This window comes from Giraffa tippelskirchi, chromosome 13 (genome assembly GCF_054371585.1).
Source record: "Giraffa tippelskirchi isolate mGirTip1 chromosome 13, T2T-mGirTip1v1.2.pri, whole genome shotgun sequence".
In the NCBI taxonomy this organism is placed as follows: domain Eukaryota; kingdom Metazoa; phylum Chordata; class Mammalia; order Artiodactyla; family Giraffidae; genus Giraffa; species Giraffa tippelskirchi.
In genome coordinates this window covers 69,947,633-69,972,653 of record NC_137287.1, presented here as the reverse complement: position 1 = coordinate 69,972,653, position 25,021 = coordinate 69,947,633, and the positions used below count along the sequence as shown (strand labels likewise).

Here is a 25,021-nt window from a genome sequence, read left to right as displayed (position 1 = left end):
ATAGATAACGGGAATTAAATTCATGTTTTTACTTTTGACATCTGCCAAAGAAAGTCAAGATTTGTCCCTGGATGACTGAGGGGAATGACAACAAATAATAAAATGTTTTTGTATCTTTGCAGGCTTAGTTTAAAAATAGCCCAATATTAACAACAGAAAAATTCCTGTGGAATTTTCTCTTTCTCATTTTTCAAAAAACTGAGGTACCAGAAAAATAATCTGTGTTTTTGGCCCAACTCATCATGGGCTTCTTCTAAGTTCTCCAGTTTCTCAGTCACGTAACTTACTCCCCACAAGTAGCAAGGTTCTGTGTTTGTGTAATACCAGAACTTCAGAGAATTCCCAATAAATTATCTTTAGAGGAAAGATAAATTAGAAATTTTGCCCAGAGTGCTCCACAGAGACCAAGTCTGATATATCATAGGACCTAAACTATATTAAAATACCAGCACATTTCCTTTTTTCTCCCAAAATAAAGAAATAAAAGATTAGATACTGTTAGCCAAATGGGGACACACTGATAGGATGGAAAGCAGAAAGTCTCTGTATAAAGAAGCTGCCTTTACTTACTGTGTTTCTCCCTTCCTGCACAAAGAAGGACATTTTCTGAACAAAGCTGCACACCTCTGAAAAAAAATGGAAACTCCCAGAAAAAGTTTGCATTCCACATATCATTATTGTCCTTTTTATAATATTGTTTCACCAAAACCAAATATGTAAAATTCTTTTAGAGTTTGTGAAAGGGTTTGGCAAGGCTTCTAAGGAAGTCCGTTGTAATGCTAGTGGGCAAACGACAAGACAACTGCACAAAAAGAGTGACCACATACCGACTGCTGTCATGTAATCCCAGCGCTCAATGAGGCACATATTGAAGATGAGGTGATCTGATGTTTGCCCTTGGCCAATGAGTGAAATCTGCCTCTCCAAATTCTGGCAAACAGATGATGTCCAGCCGACGAGAAACCAGAACACTACCAGGAGTATCACTGCCAGCATCCTCATGACACGTCCACCAGTCATGTATGGAATCCGCTGGGCTGTTCGTGAAAGAAACACCTTCAAAACCCTGGGAGAGCAAGACATCAAAATGTGAAGGCAAACCTAACACCCAGGAAGTAAAACTCTAACATATCTGATTTTTCTTGGTGAAATCTAAATCTACCCAACTTACTTAGGCAGAATTTTAACACTTAAAAAAAAATAAAAAAGTGTTACTTGTTATTTTTACTGAATTTCATTCTATTTTATCTTCCAATAGCAGAACAAATATCCTGTGTTAGAGGTCAGTGAGTCAACAGATTTGTGTAGGATGGAATTCTTTTGAGTATGTCTTAATATTTCAAGGAAAATTCTCAGGACCTTAGAAAGATCCATAGGCAAACACTGCTCAAACTGGGTTTCTAAGGGATCAAAAAATAGTCCTGAAAGTTAGTAGTCTGGTTTTACATTATACTAAGTCAAAAACTTTCTTATATGAGTTATTCTTTATAGTAGAATGTTATAAAAGGTATTTTTTGAAAATCATTTTATGTAGCCTCCCTTGGTCATCATTGTATCACATAATGAAAAATAATTATGAGTTCAAAAACAAAAACAATAAGAGGACTATTTAAATACCCCTCAATAAGACTATTGCATTAAAGAAGAAGACTGGGATATGACCTACAAGAATATGAGGAAAGTAGAAAAGATATAAGGGGATATTCTAACTGAAGGGAAAAACATAACAAAGTCCAAACCAGAGAAATGTTGTCTTTGAGGAACAGTGGGTAGAAATGTTTGGCAAGAAGGGGAAGTTTTCTTTAACCCAGAGGAACTCCTAGGCATTTTTCAAGTTACTTCGAGGGGTTTTCACTGGGTTGAGAACCACTGTTTCAGAGAAAAATAGTTATGATTTATATTTTCTTTCTATGGCCAAGTTGTGGAAAGTTATTAACTTTTCTGTTACTTGAAGATATTCACATATTTGCTCAGAGAGAGCAAATAGTGAATTTTTAAAATAACTATCTTTAAAATATACTACTTCTTAACCAGATGAGCTTGTTATTTGCAGAGGAAATCTATATGATCCCAGTAGAGTAATCTTTTAGTCAAGAAACCAGCTTCCAAATTATCAGACATTTTCATGTTTTCATGGGTATTTATCATAGAGTCTGAGAATTCAAGATTGTCAGGTCCCAAAATCTCATTTCCAAAGAGGGAAAAACCAAAGCCAAGCCCTCATGAGCCTCCTGTTATTGATTTTACTGACTTTCAAACACTAGAAAATACAGTAACACAACTCTGCACTGCACTCTAAGCATTTCAGGATATTGGTTTTTGTAAAATGGAATAAGATGCATTTTTCTAGGATTGCCTTAAAATAAAATGAGAAAATTCTGCTACATCTTTTAAAAAATGAGCTCTTGTTAGTCTATATGGGTTCACTGCCTAGAAACAAGTTCTAAAAGTTAAATCCTTAGACATGCACTTATATGAAATACAGCTGTAGTAAAAGTGCAACCATTAAACTTATACAGATTACTTTTCCTACTATTTTTTCATAGATAAATCTTTAAGATATCTCATCTATTGAGAAGGTTTCACTATTCTCAATGAACACAGTAATATATATGAGGACTACAAAAAATTTCCAGAATTTAATACAAAAGGGCACATTTAAAGTATATATTGAGTTCTCATTAACAGTAGATAAATTCAAAGAAATCATGTTGAAATGATAAAAAACAATGGCAATCCAGGAATTGGCTGTCACTATATGTCTACCTCTACTTTTTCACTTTCCACACACTTCTTGTTTGAGCTCATAAAACTACTGTAAGGGCTTACACTTGGGTTATATGATTATCTTCTTCAAATATCTAATTGCTAGTTTGTTTTATTTTAGATTTTTTTTTGATGTGGACAGTTTTTGAAGTCTTTATTGAATTTGTTACAATATTGCTTCTATGTTTTTTTTGTTTTGTTTTTTGGCAGCAAGGTACGTGGAATCTTAGTTCCCCCACCAGGGACTGAACCCTTCACTCCCTGCATTGGAAGGTGGAGTCTTAACCACTGGGCCATGAAGGAAGTCCCTCTAATTGATTGCTTCCATTATGTCATATTCTCTTGGTTTTCATTCTACTCCTCTGTCAGCAATTTTTTAGTTTCCAGAACAAAGTCCTCTGCCTCAGCCTTCCTTTTAAATAAGACGGCTCCTCAAGGGTCTCTTAAATGTTGTCCCCTTCTATTTTTGCTCTACATGTTATACCTGGGAAATTCCAACCACGAGTCTGCTTCAGTTATGTACCTGTTAGGGAGTCCCAAATCTGTAACTTTGGTTTATTTCGATCACTCTCCTGAGCTCAAGATCTGTAGACTCAGTGATTCACTGTACATCAACAGGTCCCAAAATAAAATCATCACTCTCTCAACTCCTGTATCCTCTAACCCACTGCTCATGTGTTACCTGTCTGAATGACCAGTACCAGTGAATTATTCAAAGCAGAAACCTAGGAAGGAACTTTGATACTTCTCCCCCATCTATGTTCCAAATACCAAACGCGTAATTAAGAATTTCTGAGCACTTCGTAGAGGTCCAGTGATTAAGAATCCACCAGGCAATGAAGGAGACTTGGGTTCAATCTCCGGCTGGGCAACTAAACCCCCCTGCCTCAACTACTGAACCAGTAGTTGGTTCAGAGAGAGAAGCCTAGTTGCGCACAACTAGTGCACAGCAATGAAGACTCCATGTGCCAAAACTAAGAATTGCCACAGCCATAAAAAAACATTTTTTAAAATAATTTAATTTTTACCTCTTAAATACTTAGAATATCTTTCAAATCTTTCTGTTTTTCTCCATTTTCACTGCCACTGTACAGCTCCTGGTCATCAACCTGTTTCCTATAGTAGCTTCCTAACCAGTATCCTTACTGTTCTCTCCCACCATCAGGCCACACTGTATATTAACGCCACAGTGACATTCCTAGCTGCACTTCTGATCCTGTTTCTCTCCTGTTTACAGTCCTATGCTTCTCAACCCAAATCCAGCTACCTTAGGATGGTAAAAGGCCTTTAAAAACTGGTCCTTCCTTGCTTCAGCAGGCTCATCGCTCACCATTCTTGCCTTCCTACAGTCCTGCAGGTCTCTGTGGACGATATGCAGGTGTCCTAAAGGTGTCCTCTAGCTAAACCTTTGTCCTCCTTTCCCTGTACTGCCCCTCCCTCTCCCCTCATCAATACAAACACCTAATTTAGCCAATTCGTACATATTCCTTCAAGGTTCAACTGAGATGCCACTTGCTCTAGGCCACTGGTTCCCAAACCAGTAGCATTAACACCATCCCAAAACTTGTTAAAAATGCAAATTTTTGGGTCCCCTCCAGATCTACTATGTCAGAAACACTGGGGGTTATGACCCAGAAACCTGTTTTTTAACAAACCCTTTAAATAAATTCTGATGAAGGCTATAGTTTGAGAGCTGCTGTTCTAAATAATTTTTTCCCCAAAGGCTTAAGACTGGTGCACCTGTCTTTCCAATGAGCTGACTGCTCTAACCTGTCAGATACATTTTTGAGTTTTTGTTACGCTGACAACAAAATTTAAAACCTCTATTATCAGAAAGTTTTCCATTTTCAGAATATTTGCGTTTGTGATTCAACCGCATCTTTTTTGTTTACTACAAGGAAATGAATATGTATATAACCAAGCCATATAGGCTTCTACTAATTTAATTGGAATAATCCTGAAGTCTTAAAGTTTTCCATTAGATTTGAATTTCTATTAATTTTACTGCTTTCTTAGAAACTCCAGAAAATAAATGCTTCTGATGAAAGATAGCAGGTGATTATTTTCTTTTACAAATATAAAGCCACTCAATTCTTGGCAAAAGAGCCTTAATAGTAAACAACACAAAAAAGGCTGAAGTCACTGCTTCTCAGTTTGCTTTAAATGGTCACAAGCTCTCATGTTTATTAAGCTTTTCATCAGTTTCTCAAAATTTCATTTTCAGAAGTAACATAACGCTACTTTTTAATCACTGGATATATTTAAAAGGATCAGGATCACCTAGGCAAAAACAGATTTTAACATTTATGAGACATGAAGTTCAGTAAGACTGTGGTGACTATTTTAAGTTATTGCTATTATAAGAAGGAAAACCCACAACTCAGCTTCCTCAATATAGGTAATTTTATCAATTCCAATTACGTGCCTTAGCTCTCATATCTCATAGTAACCTTCCTTTCTTTTGACTTGATTGTAAGCAGATAGGATAAGGGAGAATAATCAAAAAATAAAGGGAGAAGAAAGAGTTATAAGACTGTTGCAAGTCAAATATTTGATAGAGCTAGAAGGAATCTGCAGATTATTTCTTCTGCTATCAGGAAAAAGGCAAGAATGTCTGTTTTCACCACTTCTATTCATCATTGTACCAGAAGTTCTAGTATGAGTAATTTGTCAAGAAAAAAAGAAATAAAATGAATCCATATGGGAATGGGAGAAGTAAAGCTGTCTCTACTAGTAGATGACACAATCTTACATATAGAAAACTCTAAAGAACACACACTCACACACACATAATCTGAGCTAAACACCAAATTCAGCAAAGTTGTAAGATGTAAGTTCAACATTCAAAAATCAGTTTTATTTTTATATATTAGCAATGAGCAACTTGAAAATGAAATTAAAGAGTTTCATTTACTATAGCATCAAAAAACACCTAGGAGTAAATTTAACCAAGAAGGTAAAAGATGTGTACGCTGAAATCTATACAACATCATTGAAAGAAATTTTAAAAGATCTAAAGAAATGGAGAGTGTGTTCATGGGCTGGAAGATCTAATACTGCTGCTGCTGCTAAGTCGCTTCAGTCGTGTCCAACTCTGTGCGACCCCATAGACAGCAGCCCACCAGGCTCTGCCGTCCCTGGGATTCTCCAGGTAAGAACACTGGAGTTGGTCGCCATTTCCTTCTCCAGTGCATGAAAGGGAAAAGTGAAAGTGAAGTCGCTCAGTCGCATCTGACTCCCAGTGACCCCATGGACTGCAGCCTACCAGGCTCCTCCGTCCATGGGATTTTCCAGGCAAGAGTACTGGAGTGGGGTGCCATCGCCTTCTCCGCTAATACTGCTAGGATGGCAATATTCCCTAAACTGATCTATAGGTTCAAGTCAATTTAACAAAACAATGTGATACAAGCATAATGATAGACATATAGAACAGAATAAAACTAATCATCCAGAAATAAACCTCTACATCTCCAGTCAATTGGTTTTTTGACAACAGTGCCAATATCATTCAATAAAGAAAAAAATAATCTTTAAAAACAAAAATATAAAAAAGGGAGCTCCCTGGCTGTCCAGAGGTTAGGACTTGGTGCTTTTACTGCCATGATCCTGGGTTCAATCCCTGGATTGAACTAGATCCCACAAGCTGCTCAGTGCCACCAAAAAAAAAAAAAATCTTTTTAACAAATGGTCCTAAGGACAAGTATATATCCAAGTGCAAAAGAATGAGTTTAGACCTCTATCTCACACAATATACAAAAATTAATTCCAAATGAATCAAAGATTCAAATGTAAGAACTAAAACTATAAAATGTTTAGAAGGAAACAGAGGTATAGAGCTTTCTGATCTGAGATTAGGCAATGGTGTCTTAAATATCATACCAAGGCATATGTACAAAAGAAAAAATAGATAAACTGAGCTTCACAGATATAAAAAAAAAATCCGTGCACCAAAGCACGCTATCAAGAAAGTAAAAAAGAAAATCCACAGATATTGACAAAATATTTTCAAATAATTTATGTGATAAGGGCCTCAGATCTAGAATTTATAAAGAGTCATGCAACACCAAAAGGCAAAAAACCCAATTAAAAAATGGACATGTTTCTGGGATGGGATGGGGAGGGAGGTGGGTGGGGGGTCCAGGAAGGGGAACACATGTAAACCCATGGCTGATTCATGTCAATGTATGGCAAAAACTATTACAATATTGTAAAGTAATTAGCCTCCAACTAAAATAAATAAATTTATAAAAAAAAAAAGGACATGTTTCTAAAGAGATAAATAAATGACCAATAAACACCTAAAAATAAACTCAACATCATCAGTCACTGGGGAAATGTATAAAAAGATTTTCTTCCTTTTGTGCTTTAAAAAATTTAAAGTATCTTTTATATTTTATGTTTCCTTGTAAGAATACCTAAAATAAATAAATATAAACATCTTCCAGCCACTTTTCAAAATTTACTAGGGGAAGGGACGGAATGGGAGGTTGGGGTTTGCAGATATAAGCTATATATATGTGGAATGGATAAAACAAGGTCCTACTGTATAGCACAGAGAACTATATTCAACATCCTGTGATAAACCATAATGGAAAAGAATATAAAAATGAATGCATAGATGTATAACTGAATCACTTTCCTGTACTGCAGAAATGAAAACAACACTCCAAATCAACTACACTTCAGTAAAAAAGTTTAATAGGAAACAAAAGTAGCTATCTATCTATCTTTCTATCTATCCTTTCCCACAAAGCGTAAATATTTGGCACTAATGAGCACAGTAGAGAAAACTGCTATGAATTGCACTGATCCAGAATGGGCAGTCCTGAATAATGCATGAAATGAAAATCTCCATGTCAGAGCCAGAAGAAGGTTTTCTTGCAGCTTGCTTAAATGTTCGTTTTAAATATACTACCAAAAAAAAAGTTTTGTTTTTTCTTGATTAGCCTTAGAAAAAGGAAAAGGCAATATGTTTTCAGAAACCATACTGTAGCGAATAGGAAAATGTTCTTCTGGCATTAAGTTTCTTAATCTCTCTCCATTCCCTTTCATTTAAAATAGTTCCTCATTTTTCCTCTTGAAAATATACTTGGCTTTCCTGAGCCTAGAGATACTGCCTTCCTAGGTTTCTTAAAACCAATCAACCAGCAAACCTAGCTTAGCAAGTATTCTGTGAGAGGTTCTTTTAGATCTGTCCTACATCATTAATGTACTAAGTCAAACAAATCTACAGTTACTGAAGGTAACTCCTTTTCATAAACGAACCTTCTTCATTTTGTCTACTTCAGCTCTGGGTTTCCCTATGATCCCTACTGAGCCAGATAAAATCTGTCCCTTTCTCCTTTCTTTTTCCAAAGAGAAACAAAGAGTTTCAGGTTCAAATAAATTGCACTGCATGAACAGCCTGCCAGTGAGGTGGGGTGGTGGGACTGTCTGTCCTGGGTGCAGGTAACAATTTCTGTATAGAATTTTAGGTAATAATAATAAGTCAAAGCTGTTCTGCTTTTTATCACCACCTTATGCTGGTGATTCTAAACAGTGTCAGTGATAAAACAACCTCTGTGAAGGAGTGGACCACTTTCACCTCCCTCCTCTAACTTGTTCCACTTCTATACTGCACTGTTAAGAAATAAAAGACTTGCGACTTTCCTTTGCATTGGCATGGTAGTCTTTGTCTGTATGGCTCTCAAACGTGGGGAGAGACCCCTAAAGCAAAAGGTGGGAAATTTGATAAAAGTGATGAGATCGTTAAGTTCCGGGATAATACTATCATTTCTAGTGACAGATGGGATCCTATGCCTTTTTCACATTTTCTTCAAGTTTTCGGAGCTACTGAAATTCTGTAAACGCTACAATTGATCAGTGAGAGATCAGAAAAAGAAATGTTCAACAATTTTACTAAGCCTTGAGGGAAATGGCTGAAATAAAACAAGAACTCAGGTCTTTTCCTGTTTATCCTATTCTCAAGGGACTAGAATAATCATTTTATTTATCAGTACTGATAATTGCCTTGGAATTTTCAGCCTTAGAGAGGTAAGATTTACTTTTTAAAAATTTGAAATAAAAAAATGACTTTCTTATGAAAATAAGAATACGGTGTTCAAGGGATATTATTCCTTAGCTCAGGCAACCTTGATCCCTCAAGCCACCTTGGGTCAGGTCTGCCCAAACCTGGATCCTCAGCTTTCTCTTCAGTCTGTGGCCTTCCCCATATTGTTCCAATGAATTCCCTTTTTGCTTAGTTTAGCTATAGTCAGTGTCTATGGTTTGCAACCAAAACCCCCTACATGACATATTTACATATATTTCTATCATGTTTAAGATGTATAACAACTCTACAGGCGGGGTGAGAAGTGATTCTCAGATGTTAAAGTCATTTATTCTTGGCTGTATAAATAATTAATGGCAGAACTGAAATTCAAATTTGGATTTGTAAAGATTTATGTCTTTGCTCTCGATCATGTTACTATTAATATAAAATCTTTGAAGCCCTTTCTTGAGGACCATGTATTGCTTGCCTATAAGAGATATCTACTAGAGACATCCCTGCAGCTCCATTCACTATAACCATCCGCCCATTCATTCACTTAACAAATGTGTGAACACATATATAATGGGCAAGATGCAGCACTACGGACGGGGGACAGAAAGCTGGCTCAGTCAGTCACTTCCCTCGGGTTGCTCTCATTCCTCTGGGATGCTGATTCTTCAGTTTACAGCCTTAAACAACATTGGAATCAGTTCCATTTAAACAATATGGAAAAAACAATACAATATAAACCCATATGGTTCAGACAGGATAAGAATAATTCAGCTCATTAAATTAGAAAGTTTCCACTCGATTTAAGCCTTCAATAGGTAATCCTTCACTGCAATGCCTTCTAGAGACACACAGAGAGAAATCAGTTTGAATTACAGTCTTTAAAATAAACAAAAGAAGGATGAAGTGATCTAGTTTACCAAATCCCAATTATTTGCATACCACTCTCAAGATTCCTGCCTGTATCTGTGTACCAGCTTATATGTTCTTTAAATTTCTTCTACTTAAAATGTTTTAAAGAAAATTTTATATTGCCACTTTGAAGGAAGAACTGATAGATAATCCACACATAGAATGTAATGATGAAAATGAATACAGTGAAATAGAAAAAATAGGTTTCATCTAGATCGTATTGCAATGGGAGGCTCTAAGCCTGAAGTTTGATCTGCTCTTTGTTGTCAAGGAAAATAGCAACTGCTGGGCAGGTGGTAAAGACATATTATTTCCAAACTAATTTTTCTCCTGGAAATAATAAGAAGGATAGAAAGAGAACCTGAATAGAAGGAATTTTCTTGCTTTATGATTCAGTGTTATTTATTGGATTGGCCAAAAGTTTTGTAACATCTTATGGAAAAACTAGAATGAACTTTTTGGCCAACCCAACAATGCTGTGTTTTTGTCCCACAATCAACCTCTTGCAGACCATGGTGTCACGAGTTTCAGACACTTGAGGACATGCAACAAGGGAGGAATAGGAATGGGTTAGGTGTGGAGGGAACTGTGGGAAGCTGCTTCCAATTCTGCAGCCGACATTTTCATTCATTCATTTATCAAGTAATAAGCATTAAGCACCCTCTATGTGTCAGTCATTGTGCTAAGAGCTGGAGATTCAATGTAAGACCCTTGCTTCAAGGAGAAGGTAAGTTAGTTAAAAATCAAAAAAACAATTACATAAGCAAATTGTAGCATATAAGAGAGGACCCCTAAGACTCATAGGGAGAGAGATCATTCTCAAGTCTCAAGAGGCCATCTATTCTTTTGCGAATTCCAGAAGTCTTACTGTCCGTGATAGGCTGTCAGTGTCAATAGGCTGTCAATTTCCTTTAGTGAGCACTGGTTGAAAAACAGTTATCATATAAGGAATAGAGATCAAAACAGACATGAGAGCAAAGTGTGCTGTGATGTGGAAATAATAAAGTCAGCATCAGGAAGAACATTAGAGACTCATCTGGTGGTGGTTTAGTCGCTAAGTCGTGTCCGACTCTTGCTCCCCCATGGACTGTAGCCCACCAGGCTCCTCAGTCCATGGGACTCTCCAGGCGAGAATACTGGAGTGGGTTGCCATTTCCTTCTCCAAAAGACTCATCTAATCCTTTCTTTTGTAGGAAATACAGGACTATAATTTCCTAGATGCTAAATTGAGATTTAAACTGGACCTCCTGAAGTTACTATACGACATACATAAAAAAGAAATCTTGAGAGTTAAGGGTATCTACATTTGTTCCAAAAAGATAATCTGGAGTATTCCTAGTTATTAAAGTAAGTACAAAAAATATTAAGAGAAATGGAGTGGAATGAACTGGGAGAGTAGCACTGACATGAATTCACTACTAGTGAGAAGCTACAGTATAGCACAGAGAGCTCAGCGCGGTGCTCTGTGACGATCTTAGAGGGGTGGGATGGTGGAGGGGAGGTGGGAGGGAGGCTCAAGAGTGAGGGGGGATATATGTATACCTATAGCTGATTCATGCTGATGTACAGTAGAAACTAACACAACATTGTAAAGCAATTTTACTCCAATTTTAAGTGGGATTCTTGCATAATAGAGAGTATGCAATGATCACAGTTTAATAAATGTTGAAGGGGTGGCATTTAAAGACAAATATTTAAAGACATATTTATGTCATCTAAGATAAACTGTCACATGCATGGGCCGTATCAAAATACATTTATTGAGAAATACTTACGGTCAAATTACCATGAACATATGAATGGCCTACTGTGATTATTAATGGGCAACTTTAAACCTGATCAACGTAAAGGGTTTCTTCTACTGAACTACAGTTATCCTGCAGGAGAAATTTCTATTTTACCTCCTATGTTCTTTGGCACCACTACCATTTGAAAAGTGGAGGCAAGGGAAAGCCCTGGAATCATTTCCAGCTATCCCTACTCTTTGTGGACTGGTAATTTATTTTACTGCCTCTTTCTTCCTAATATTTATCATATACCCTGAAAAGATTTTTTAAAGATTTTTTTATATGCACCATTCTTAACATCTTTATTGAAGTTGTTATAATATTGCTTCTGTTTTTTTTTTTTTTCACTTTTCTGTATTTTATTTTATTTTATTTTTTTATAAATTTATTTATTTTAGTTGGGGGCTAATTACTTTACAATATTGTAATAGTTTTTGCCATACATTGACATGAATCAGCCATGGGTTTACATGTGTTCCCCTTCCCGGACCCCCCACCCACCTCCCTCCCCATCCCATCCTTCTGGATCATCCCATTGCCCCGGCCCTGAGCCCTTGTCACATGCATCGAACATGGAATGGTGCTCTGTTTCACATATGACAATACACATGTCTCAATGCCATTCTCCCAGAACGTCCCACCCTCACCTATTGCTTCTGTTTTATGTCTTGGTTTTTTGGCCATAATGCACTTGAGATCTTAGCTCCTCAACCAGGGATCAAACCAGTACCTCTCTGCATTGGAAGGCAAAGTCTTAGACACTGGACTGCCAGGGAAGTCCCTACATTTTTAAAAGTAGGTGATTTTGAAACTAAAGTAAAGGGAATTTACCCTGTTCTCCAATTTATAAGGCTGATAATCATTGGAAAATATTGGATAAGGAAGGAAACCAAGAACACTATTTTTTTGGAAATTCACCCAAGGAATAAAAGCAGGATTGCCCTGGGTCGTGGAACTTGGGAATGGAGGATAGCAGCTTTTTGTCAGGTAAGCATATTGCTGAATTCTACTATATAGGATTCTTTGGTAGCTCTGGGCTTGATTATTTTAGCTGTATTGTCTTTCTTCCTATTCTTAGTAAATACTATTTCACATTCATTCTAAACTTACTTTTTGTTCAGAATTAACCTTTCCATAACCAATGGCACATTCTACTAAAGCACGTTGCTCAAATTCAATTGTATTAAAGGCTTTCCTAGAGAATCCTAAAGATATTGCCTTGAAAATGAAAAACATATATCATTTTACTACCTAAATTCCTGAAATTTAACCATTTAAGTGGCTGACTGAGCTTGCAATTATATGCTAAGCCAAACACTTTGATCCTCCCATGGGGATGAGAACTATAAAATATACCTGTGAAGCTTGAGAGTGACAGTTCCATAAACAGTAGCAAAACCGAGAAGGCGGACCCATCTTAGGAGAATACAGCGAAATGTGCTTGGCTCAAAGTACAAAATAACAACCTGTGGGATGAGAAGAGAGAGAAAGAGACCTTCAGGATCAGCTGATGACCCACAAACTAAAATCAGTATTTCATAATCTGATGTTTAATACATGTGTATTTTGACATGAACACATATTCATGTGAGTAAAACACTAAAATATGATTTTGATCATTCATTGTCCAAATCAAAAAGTCTCCTAATAGCTTTCAAATCAGATTTAAAGTATTTAATTCTAACTTTCAGGCGTTTCTAGCAATTGTCTCTAAATTTCTGTTATGTCCAAGCTTAACTGTCTTTACTTCCCCAGATGGGACAGCCAGGTGCATTTTCACTGCCTGCCTTTCTCACCTGGAGCCTTGCCTTTTCCTGTATCCACACTTCCAGTAATATCTTCCTCCCCCATATGAAATACCCCTGAGAGGATTATCTGTACTGCACCCCATTCCCCATCAATCTACCAAAAATAGGACACCCATAAAAAAAATCTCACTACAGGAAGAACTACCTAAGGCGTATTTTCAAGAACTTTTCCCATTTTTCTTTCCAATACTAGCAGCTACCGCTAGATATAAAGATATTTTATCTGAAGTGTGTGAAGCAGGATAGAAGTGAGCCACTTTTGTCACTAAGGAACCTAAGGACCAAAGAACACGCACAACTGTTGGGTGAATGAGCACAGGATATAAGCTGTTAGTAGGGGTGTAGGAGGGTGGGGTGAGAGAGAAAGAGACACATTTAGGGCCAGCAAGAGAGAAAGTGTGTCACCCCTGAACCACCAATTTCCTTTTACCTTTAATATTGCCTCTCAGGAACTCACTATGCTTTGCCTAGAGGTTTGTTTCCCCCAATTTTGTTGAGAGGAAGCCTTCTGTGTTAAGGTCTAAGGTGTGTAGGGGGGTACCCCTATGGGCATTTTAAGGAACTGGTTCTTCAACACTGCAAGCTTCTTCCTTTTTAAAAAAATCTATTTATTTATTTGGCTGCACTGGGTATTAGTTGTGGCATGAGAACTCTTTCAGTTGTGGTACATGGGATCTAGTTCCCTGACCAAGGATCAAACCTTGACCCCCTGCACTGGGAGTGTGGACTCTAAGCCACCAGACCACCAGTGAAGTCCCTGGAAGTTTCTTCAGAGGCTTACAAAAGTCAAGCAGCTGATTAAAGTGGTGGGATGCGCTAGGCATTGTGATAAACTTCGGAGCAGTCCCCCCATTTCAAACAAATCTGCACAGATTAGCCACCCATTTGATCAAACATGATTTTTTTTTAGCTAGTTTTAAAGTCAGCTTGATTGCTTATACTTTTTGGATACTGAACACAACAAATTCAGGAAGAAAAGAGAAGCATGGAGAAAAGAATATACATTTTTAAAATATGTACAAAATAGAAAAAACCTTTAAAATTATTTTCTTTTGCAAACATAGGTACAACACCAGAGACAGAAAATCGACCTCTGCTGTGTTTGTTCAGTGCGTACAAAGCTGGGAGCTTCTCTGGAAGAATAATGCTTAGAAGATAGACCAGTTGGTGGCCAGCACAGTCCAGTGCTCTGTCCAAAGCTCTGACACTGAAAGGTGTGCCGCTCCTGTTTCACACCTGATATTTTAAGGATCTGAGCAAGTTTCCCAGTAGTGTCAGACACAGCAATTCTACTTCCCTAATTGACTCGTCAAGTGTTACTTGCTCCAGGTCAGTGAAACTGGCTGTGAATTAAACCACTTTTATAGGTGAAGAAGGTGTTACATTGGGGTTTCTGCTAGTAGGTGTGTGTAAATGTGTAAACAGTTTCATTTATTAAAAAAGAAGAAGAATGCCAGATGTTGGTGGTGAGACCTGTATTGATGAAGCTGCCATTTAACAAGGAGCTGAAGGACTTCTGAGGCTTTAAGGACTTTCATTAAACATCTATTGTGGTGTGCCTCTGTGCTCAGTCCTGTCCGACTGTGTGACCCCATGGACTGTAGCCTGCCAGGCTCTCTCTATGGGATTTCGCAGGCAAGAATACTGGAGTGAGTTGCCATTTTCTTCTCCAGAGAATCTTCCCAACCCAGGGACTGAACCCAAATCTCTTGCGTCTCCTGCATTGGCAGGCAGATTCTTCACCAATGTGCCATCTGTTTGGCCAAAAAGTTCATTTGGGTTTTTCATAACATTTTATGGAAAAACCTGAAGAAACTTTTTGGCCAACCCAATACAATTTCCCTCAGCTTAATACAAGGAAAAGTCTTGCTAGTCAAATATTTTTCCAGGCCCACTCATCACTCTCAAGTTTACTGTACTTCCAACAATCATTACTGAACAAGCGAAAAATGACACATATCTTATCCAGATGGAGACCAGTCCACGAAAGTCACACTTGAAATTATCTAGTGCTAAAACCTAATACTTAATCTATCCAGGTTTGCTATATTTTGAACTAGGAGGCTGGAAATGTATCATTTAGGCATGACTATATATATTAAAACACTTTTATACGTGATTTGCTTTAAAAATAAGTAGACTCAAAGTCCTTGAATGTGTTGTAAATTATTTTTTCTATATTTGGCAAGATATATGGTTCCATACACAGGAAATATTTAGGGTGAAGACGCATGTTCTGTAAATATTTAATTATCTGAAGTTGGATTCAAACTACAAAAAATAAAAAATACTTAATAAAATTACTACATACATGAAGGGATCTGTGGTTATGATTATGTCATTATATAACCATGGTCTAAAACTTATTGTTTTGAACTTGGCTCCTACTATTCCAAAACAACAAAAAAAGGGGTAATAGACTAAAAATATAAAATACATAACTTAAAAATTTTATAATATATACAAGTAACATTTGGGGGTTATTATAACAGTAGATGAGATACGCCACAGCCCCTCTAGAATTTCTAATGTAATACTCCCAAAGAAATAACAAGAAATGAAAGGGTGACACCTCTAAAAACTGAAGACAAAGATGACAAGATTCCACAATCTCAGTTATGATTCTACTCACTGCTTAGTAGAACTAGCAAGCATCTTTTAAATAAAATACCACTTGCCTCATTCTCTAAACCACAGTAAGATCTGAAGACCTAAAGATAACAGAGAAAGATTTTCATTCACACTCCTTGTCAAGGTGTAACACTGAGACCCATAAGCTTCTACTAAACAAAACAAACAAATTTTAAAAATTTTGGTCCTGCCCTAACTGTGCAGGAACTCTTTCTACATCAGTCAGTCCTGTAGCTAGCCCATCACCACCCCTCGTCCATCATCTCTTCTGATCTCCATCCACTCACAGGTTAGACCTCCCAGGATGCAGCATTCAGAAAAGTGGGGCTTAGCTCCCCAGGAAAAGTGTGGCAAGGTGGAGAGAAGAGCACAGAGAGGGAGCCTAGAAAGCATGAGGGAGCCTCCCTAGTGTGTCTTCCCAACATGCCACAAGGAAAGGCACTTTGCAGAAATATCCCATCTTAACAAATGTAATAAAAACAAATGACTATTTTTGTTTTAAACTTTTATACCCTCAGTTTAACAGAAACATCTACTTCTGCTTTATTGCCTACGCCAAAGCCTTTGGCTGTGTGGATCACAACAAACTGTGGAAGGAATACCACTTAACCTGCCTCTTGAGAAATCTGTATGCAGGTCAAGAAGCAACAGTCAGAACTGGACATGGAACAACAGACTGGTTCCAAATCGGGAAAGGAGTACTTCAAGGGTGCATATTGTCACCCTGCTTATTTATCTTATATGCAGAGTACATCATGTGAAGTGCCAGGCTGGATGAAGAACAAGCTGGAATCAAGACTGCCAGGAGAAATATCAATAACCTCTGATATGCAGATGACACCACCCTTATGGCAGAAAGTGAAGAAGAACTAAAGAGCCTCTTGATGAAAGTGAAAGAGGAGAGTGAAAAGTTGGCTTAAAGCTCAACATTCAGAAAACTAAGATCATGGCATCTGATCCCATCACTTCATAGCAAATAGATAGGGAAACAATGGAAACAGTGACAGACTTCATTTTTTTGGACTCCAAAATCACTGCACATAGTGACTGCAGCCATGAAATTAAAAGACGCTTGCTCCTTGAAAGAAAAGTTATGACTAACCTGGACAGCATTTTAAAAATCAGAGATATTACTTTGCCAACAAACATCCATCTAGTCAATGCTATGGTTTTTCCAGTAGTCATGTATGGATGTGAGAGTTGGACTATAAAGAAAGCTGAGTGACGAAGAATTGATGCTTTTGAACTGTGGTATTTGAGACGACTCTTGAGAGTCCCTTGGACTGGAAGGAGATCCAATTCAATCCATCCTAAAGGAAATCAGTGCTGAATATTCATTGGAAGGACAGATGCTGAAGCTGAAGGACTGATATTGAAGCCAGTACTTTGGCCACCTGATGCGAAGAACTGACTCATTTGAAAAGACCCTGATGCTGGGAAAGATCGAAGGCAGGAGGAGAAGGGGACAACAGAGGATGAGATGGTTGGATGGCATCACTGACTCAATGGACATTAGTTTGAGTAAACTCCGGGAGTTGGTGATGGACAGAGAGGCCTGGCGTGCTGCAGTCTGTGGGGTCGCAAAGAGTCGGACACGACTGGGGGACTAAACTGAACTGAACTGAACTGTCCTAAGTGGCAATCTGGACACTAACTGGACATTTGACCTGGGACATATGACACAGAACTTAAGGACACAAATTCCTTAAGTTCTGTGGACATGTTTTCTCAGAAGCTTAATGAAAATAATGAAAACTCCTACAGTATTAATAGAAGCACTGAATAAACCACAGATAAATGAAGTAACATCAGTTTTATCCTTATCCTTCCAGGCAGGGTGAGGAAAGTTTCTAAGACCTAATAAAATACACTAAGAATTCTACTTTTAAAATAAAGAATTCTACTTTTAGAAAAATGTTCCACATATATGTGCATAAAAAATAAGCAAAGATGTATATCCAGGAATATTCACTAAAGCATCCTGCGCAATAGAAAAACAATGAAAACATTCTCCCACCCAGAGGGGATGCCTTAAACCTATAATTCATGTTATAGCCATACAAAATGCAAAACCATGAACTTCAAAATAATAAATGGATCTGACTCTTTTGCTGTAGAAATGTCTTTAAGAGAAATTATAAATGAAAAAAAAGTTGCATAAGAGTATTAAGATATGATTCTGTTTGTGTATATGTATAAAAGGAATGTCTGGCTGTTCACTCAAAGGATGATTAAGACTATTTACCTCTGGGGTGGATGGCTTGGGGACTGAGGGGGTGGGGAAGGAGAGAAGGGATTTTTACTTTTTTACTTTTATCTTTTGGTACTAGCTGGCTTTTTTATAATGAGAATGTGTTATTCTATAATAAATAAAAAAAATTCATGTAGTAATTATAAATATAAATGCCTGACTCTTAATGGGGTCTGGAGGGTTGTTTCTTTTGCTAACATTTTTTTTGGAAGTGGATCATTTTTAAAGTCTTTATTGTTTTTTATTACAATATTGCTTCTGTTGTTTATGTTCTATTTTTGGCTGAGGGGCACTTGCATTCTTAATTTCCTGACCAGGGACCAAACTCCCACTCCTTGCTTTGGAAGGCAAAGTCTTAACCACTGGATCACCAGAGAAGTTCCTGGAGAGTTGTTTCTAAGTACTAGGGATCTGAGAGTGAAATGGAAAAGGTATCATATGTGATATCTATGAACTGACATTATATGGAGGCAGCAAGATACAGAAAAATGACCTCAGAGCAACTGTAGGATCTTAAGAACCCCAGACCTCAGTATATATACAAAAGGTGCCACAGAACTCACAGAAAGAGAGTAGAAGTACAGCATTTTGAGAAGAAAGGATAAAAAATGACAGCGATTCATAATATCTAAAAGATGATTAAAAGCAAAAGCTTTTTTTTTCTTTTTTACTGCCCAGAAGAGAATACACAAGATGCTTGTTCACCGAGCCATTTCCTGGTCCCAGGCGGCCCCTGGCCCTTGGCCATCTGTTTGCCTGAGTTTTGTGGGTCATCCTTTCCCCCTGAGACTCTTGCATCCACCACTCACTCAGAAAAATCGTCTCTCTGTTCAGAGTCTGAAGACTCTTCCCAATTTGTTGAAGAAAGTGTGCAGAACACAGAAGACAATAGGTTGTATAAACCACACTAAAAGTCTAAAAAGGTAATGATTCAAGCTACAGTCACAAGTCACTCCTTTCTCCTTGGGGAGGTAGGCAGTGTCAGGACCCACCCTCAACGCCCTGAGCAGAAAGAAGCCTGGATTTCTTGAGAAGCGAGGAATACAGGGAAAGACTTCAGTATTTGGAGACATAAGGGACTTCTCTGCCACTTACTAACTGTGTGACCTTGAGCAGCTCGTTCTGACTATCTCCTCCCTCATCTGGGAAGCTGAGTTAATAACCTCTCTCCTCCCTGCCCCCCAGGATGGGGAAAAAATATATGTGAAAGCACTGATCAGCTAGAATGGTGTAATTATTTCTCCTACACTTATTCCTACAGGACTAATGCAAAACCCTTTTTACTTTTGTTTAAAATAGGCATTAGGTGATTCTACCTGATCTTTATAAATGCTCTCCTGATGGCAAATTAACATAAACATCAAATTGCCATGATGAGGGAACTGCTCTGGCAGCCTGGTTCAGTCTGAGTCATTCACTGCCTCGCGCCTTCGGGAGAGGACACATTCTTATTACGCAGTTCCAGATAAAGGGCTGAAAATAAAGATCTAAGTTTAACTGTGGGTTACCATTAAAGCTCTTCAAGAATGTGTCATAGAGCATTAACAAATGGATTTCTCAATATATTTTTAATCCTCCTCCAATTCACTTTCCTGTTCTGTAGTGCTCTACTTAACATGTAATAACTGCTGATAATAAAAATCAATCTCTACAAGGAACTGTTAATGTTTATTGCATACTTGATTATCTAGTTCCTTGAACAGAGATACTTCAGTGACTTGCCCAAGATGATGTAGTTGAAACACACTGAAGGTGGAATTATTCTAAATTGTCAACATTTTCATGCGTCTTTTTAATGAAAAGCTGTTTGGTATCCAAAGGCCGCATTTTCTCATTGGTAAAAATCAAGTTATTAATTGCTCTCCAATGGAAGTAGTTCGAAGTCAGTGTTCTTCAGATAATTATTTTTCCACATGTAGACAGGAGCCTTCTCCTTTTGAAATTCTTGCAATTTCCTGCTCCCCTCCACCCTCATCTCTACAAGAACTGAACTCTCAGGTTTTTCCCACGCACAGAATCTTCTTTTGTCACGTCCTGCTATTCAATGTGCTCTGCACATCCACACACTCTAACTTCACAATTCCTTGGCCTCCTCTGCTCCTCTATCTTTCTCAGATGAGGGGAAATCTACATGGCCCACAAGTAAGGCGGGTATCACCTGCAAAAGCTGTCTTGGACCATATACCACAGGCTCAAGGCCATGGGAATAAAGCTGTTTCGAGGAATACTACTTGCTTGCTATCTTAAGGACATCTTTATCTTGTGAACAGAAGTTATATGATGTATTTTGCCACAGGTTTTCCAGCCAAAATACAAATCTGATAAAATCTTACCCTTGCCTAGAAACCACTCTTGGCTTCCTGTTTTACACTTAAGTAAAGTTTACATTGCTCAAAATGGTTTACAAAGTCCCTTCTTCTGTGTCCCCATCATCCTTTATTGGTTCTCTCTTGCAATATTATCTCTTCTCTGTGCTCAGAGTCCTTTTTTCCTGTATTATGGAACATATTAGATGGCGTTGCAATTCCATTTGTACACTAGATCTCTGCTCCACTGGGTAGTATGTTCAATTTATGCCAATGGAATGAATGAATGGAAACGGTTTTCATCTAGGAATCATCAGCTCCAAATTCAGAAGGTTTAACAAACTAAATGCACTAAGATAAATTGAGAAGCATGATAATATGTCCAAGTCACAGGGAAAGGAGGAGCTCTTGGAATAACTTTTGCTAAGAGTCATGGAATAAGATGTGCCACTGTATTCTCATAAGGCAAGTACAACTAGGAAGTGTCATAAATAGTTCAATTTTTTCTTTAAACTTTTGGTTGCACCAAGTGGCATGTGGGATCTTAGTTCCCTGACAAGGAATCAAACCTGTGCCCCCTACAGTGGAAGTGTAGAGTCCTAACCACTGGACTGTCAGAAGTCACAATAGTTCAATTTTAAAGGCACTTAATAAAAAGGTAATTTTAAAATATTTTTATTCCTGGTTGTCACAGTGCCTGTTAGAATATTCTTTTTATCTTTAAAAAATTCCTAATGAAATTTGTCTGAAAAGATTAGAGTGATGACAACTAACTGAAAGCACTTAGGATAGAATAAGTTCTAGAAATCAGAGGTATAGGATAAGGAAGTTTTAATGGGCAGTAGACCCCGGTTCAATTTCTGGGTCGGGAAGATCCACTGGAGAAGGGATAGGCTACCCACTCCAGTATTCTGGGCTTCCCTTGTGGCTCAGCTGGTAAAGAATCTGCCTGCAATGTGGGAGACCTGGGTTTGATATCAGTGTTGGGAAGATTTCCTGGAGAAGGGAAAGGCTACCCACTCCAGTATTGTGGCCTGGAGAATTCCATGGACTATATAGTCCATAGGGTCGCAAAGAGTCGGACATGACTGAGCGACTTTCACTTTCAGAAGGAAAGGGGTTGCCTGGTGGCTCAGTGTTAAGGAATCCACCTGCCAATGCAGGAGACATGGGTTTTATCCCTGGGTTGGAAAGATTCCCTGGAGAAGGAAATGGCAACCCACTCCAGTATTCTTGCCTGGGAAATACCATGGACAGAGGAAGCCTGGTGGGCTACAGTTCATGGAGTTGAAAAAGAGTTGGACATGACTAAGCGACTAAACAGCAACAAGAAGAAGGAAACTCTTCAGGACATGGCCTACTGGTCAGAGCAGGGGAGCCCAGTGAGGCAGGCTCCAAGATGTTAGAAGACAGCCGGTACCCAGGTTGGAGAGTCTTTGGTACTGATGCAAGAAGAGGTGCTGAGGGACTTCCCTGTGGTCCAGTGGTTAAGACCCCACACTTCCAATGCAGGGGGTGTGGGTTTGATCCCTGCTCAGGGATCTAAGATCCCACATGCCATGTGGCAAGGCCAAAAAGTGTTTTAGAAGAAGAGATGCTGAAAGGAGAGGAGCAGACCCCAGGTCTGTTTCCTGCTGCTTCCTGTAAAGATGTTTTCTCGCTCCAAGAGTTTTGTCACATCAAAATCCCTTAATTTACGAAGGACCTCAAACAGACCTTTGGTCTGCGTCTATTTTCTCGTGTATGTGCTTATTTGTCTGGGTAACTGAAGAGCACTGTTCACTGGATATATTTTTAACCTTTCCTGCCTGATGCTGACTCACTGGCAGTAGCTGCTCTGGCTGCAGCCTCTTGCCTGTGGTGGTGGGGTGGGGTGGGGGTTGGGGTGGGAGCAGGGTAAGGGCACACAGCTGCAAAGGCTTCAGAGGCTGCCAGGTGGGCCTCCTGCCCGTCAGCGGTGTCTAGACAGGTCCTAAGTTCTGTGGATTCTCATCTGCAAGAACACTTCATGACCACAGGTCAGTTTGGGCTGTTCTTACACTTCACAGAAATGGAATCACTGAGTGTGTATTCTGCTGTGAGACTGAATGACTATCACATGCTTGATGCAGAAGCCAGCTTTGAGTTGGCATGAGAGGGTTTTTAGCCTTTGACAAAATTTGTGGAAAAAAAAATAAAGGAAAGGCCCTTTCTCTTATGCACGGTATGCCTGTTGCTTATGGCTTTTAAAATTTGTCTTAGGCACACGTCTTCCCTGTTTTGAGCTTACCTTTTGTCTTTTTTGGAGGACACAGTTCAATTTCTTACATCATGGACATACCATCGCCAACCCCTCTGGTCCCACGGTAGGGGCATATGCACCGGAATGAACTGGTATTTTTTTCTGAACTTAATAAGCACCCCTCCGTTTTTGTTTTTGCTTTTTTGCAGTGCCAGGTGGCAAGCAGGATCTTAATTCCCTGACCAGGGATAGAATCTGTGCCCCCTACATTGGAAGTACAGAGTCTTAACTACTGGACCACCAGGGAAGTCTGTTAGCACCTTCACTTCGATTTATAGGAACTCAAAATCAAGGAAAAAGGTTAACTGTTTGCTCTTTGAAATAAAATATGGATCAAGTTAGAACTCTAAAATATATTTTATATAAAATAGAGAAATTGCCCAAGTACTGGGAAAGCCTTTTGAATTTTCAACAAAATTTCACATTCTGTCATTTTAGAAGCTACACAGTCACAGTTCTACTTTGGCTCAGGAGAGGGAGATCCCCCTCAGAGGCACAAAGGGGATGTGCACACAGACCTCTAGTTGTCCCCCAACCTCCTGACTCTTCCCCTAGGACCTAAATATATGAAGGGCTGAGGAGAAAAAGACACTATTCTGTGGGAATGGAATGAAACTACAATTTGTTTGTGGTGTCATGCTAAAGCAGTTAGGTAAGAAGGGTCAGTGGGGTTTTTTGTTTGTTTAACTCAAACTGATGAGAAAGTAAGACTATATGCAAACTACTGTTGCTGGCTTGCCAGTAATTAGAAAGAGGAGCAAAAAACAAAAAAACAGCCAATGGGCGGAACAGGGCAGATATGGATGTAGGACCAAGGTCTCTAACACAATAGATTAGGTCCCCTTGTCTCTCCACTGGCAGGCATGAAGGATTTTTTTATTCGGTTTTTTTTTTTTTTTAATATTTTTTAATTAGAGTATAATTGGTTTACAGTGTTGTGTTAGTTTCTGCTGTACAACAATGTGAATCAGCTACAGGTATACATATATCCCCTCCGTCTTGAGCCTCTCTCCTCACCCCCATCCCATCCCTCTAGGTCATCACAGAGCAACAAGCTGAGCTCCCTGTGCTACACAGCAGCCTCCCACGAGCTGCTGACTTGACGCATGGTAGTGTGTACATGTCAATGCTGCTCTCAATTCGTCCCACCCTCTCCTTCCCTCACTGTGTCCACAAGTCCACTCAGCATGTCTGTGTCTCTACTCCTGCCCTGCAAATAGGTTCATCCATATCATTTTTCTGAAGAATGTTTTAACAGTGGCTCTTCATTGGTGCAGTCACCAGGCCAACTGATAAGATTCCTATATTCCCTTTAACCCCATCTCAACCTTCACAACACAGCTATTGAGGTGTTAATGTGTTTCATGACAATTTTTGGCATCATCTTGTGTTAGTAATCTTCCTTTATACTTTTCCTTTATTCTTTTCCTTTCTACTAGTGTGAGCTAGTATAATAACATATTATAAGTGAAGGCAATGCTTGAGTAGCCATGGCAACCTCCTCCAGTGCAGCCAGCCACGCTCCCCTCCCTGAAACGCAAGGCTTCTCAAAGATGCCTTTTGATGAGCAAACTTTTTAACTCTAATGAATTCCAAAGTATCCACTTTTTCTTTCGTTTTCAGTGATTTGTGTGGCTTTTCCTGGTCCTTCTCCCCATTGCCCCTGACATATTTATCCAGTTGTTTTGGCACCATTTGTTGAAAAGACTTAACCTTCCATGTTGAATTACCTTGACGCCTTTGTAAAAAAAAATCAATTGACCTTCTATGAGTGGATCTATCTCTGGCTACTTCATTTTGTCCAATTGATCTATTTACCTTGGTCCAATTAACACTGTATTGTGTCACTGTATTGTGTACAGACCCTTACAGTAACTCTTGAAATCTGACAGTATAACCCCTCCAGCTTTGCTCTTTCTACATATTGGTTTGGTTAGTCTAGATCCTTTGCTTATCTATATAAAATTTAGAATCAACTTGTTAATTTCGACAAGAAAAGCCTGTTGGGGTTTTGCTTATAATTGCAATGTTTCCACAGACCAAATGGAAGAAAGTCAACACTATTAACTCCTGAACATTATATGTACCTCCATTTATTATGTTTTCTTTATTTTTATTAATATTTTGTAGCTTTTCAGTGTAGATATCTTGCATATTTCTAGATGGTTAGTGCTTTTAGATGCTACAGTAAGTACAATTAAAATTTTTTCATTTTTTAAGTTGTTTCCTACTATCTATA

The 25,021-nt window shown here is 38.5% G+C and overlaps 1 protein-coding gene across 1 annotated transcript in view; it reads right to left on the bottom strand.

Moving 5' to 3' along the window:
* Nucleotides 1–25,021, bottom strand: part of GPR158 (G protein-coupled receptor 158) — a 275,596-nt gene that overhangs the window by 18,837 nt on the left and 231,738 nt on the right. Inside the window, exons 6-7 of the mRNA XM_081556821.1 lie at nt 12,862–12,971; nt 828–1,066 (exon numbers count right to left, since the gene is read on the bottom strand). Of these exons, the coding sequence (XP_081412947.1) occupies nt 828–1,066; nt 12,862–12,971 (349 nt within the window). The remainder of the gene's footprint in view (nt 1–827; nt 1,067–12,861; nt 12,972–25,021) is intronic.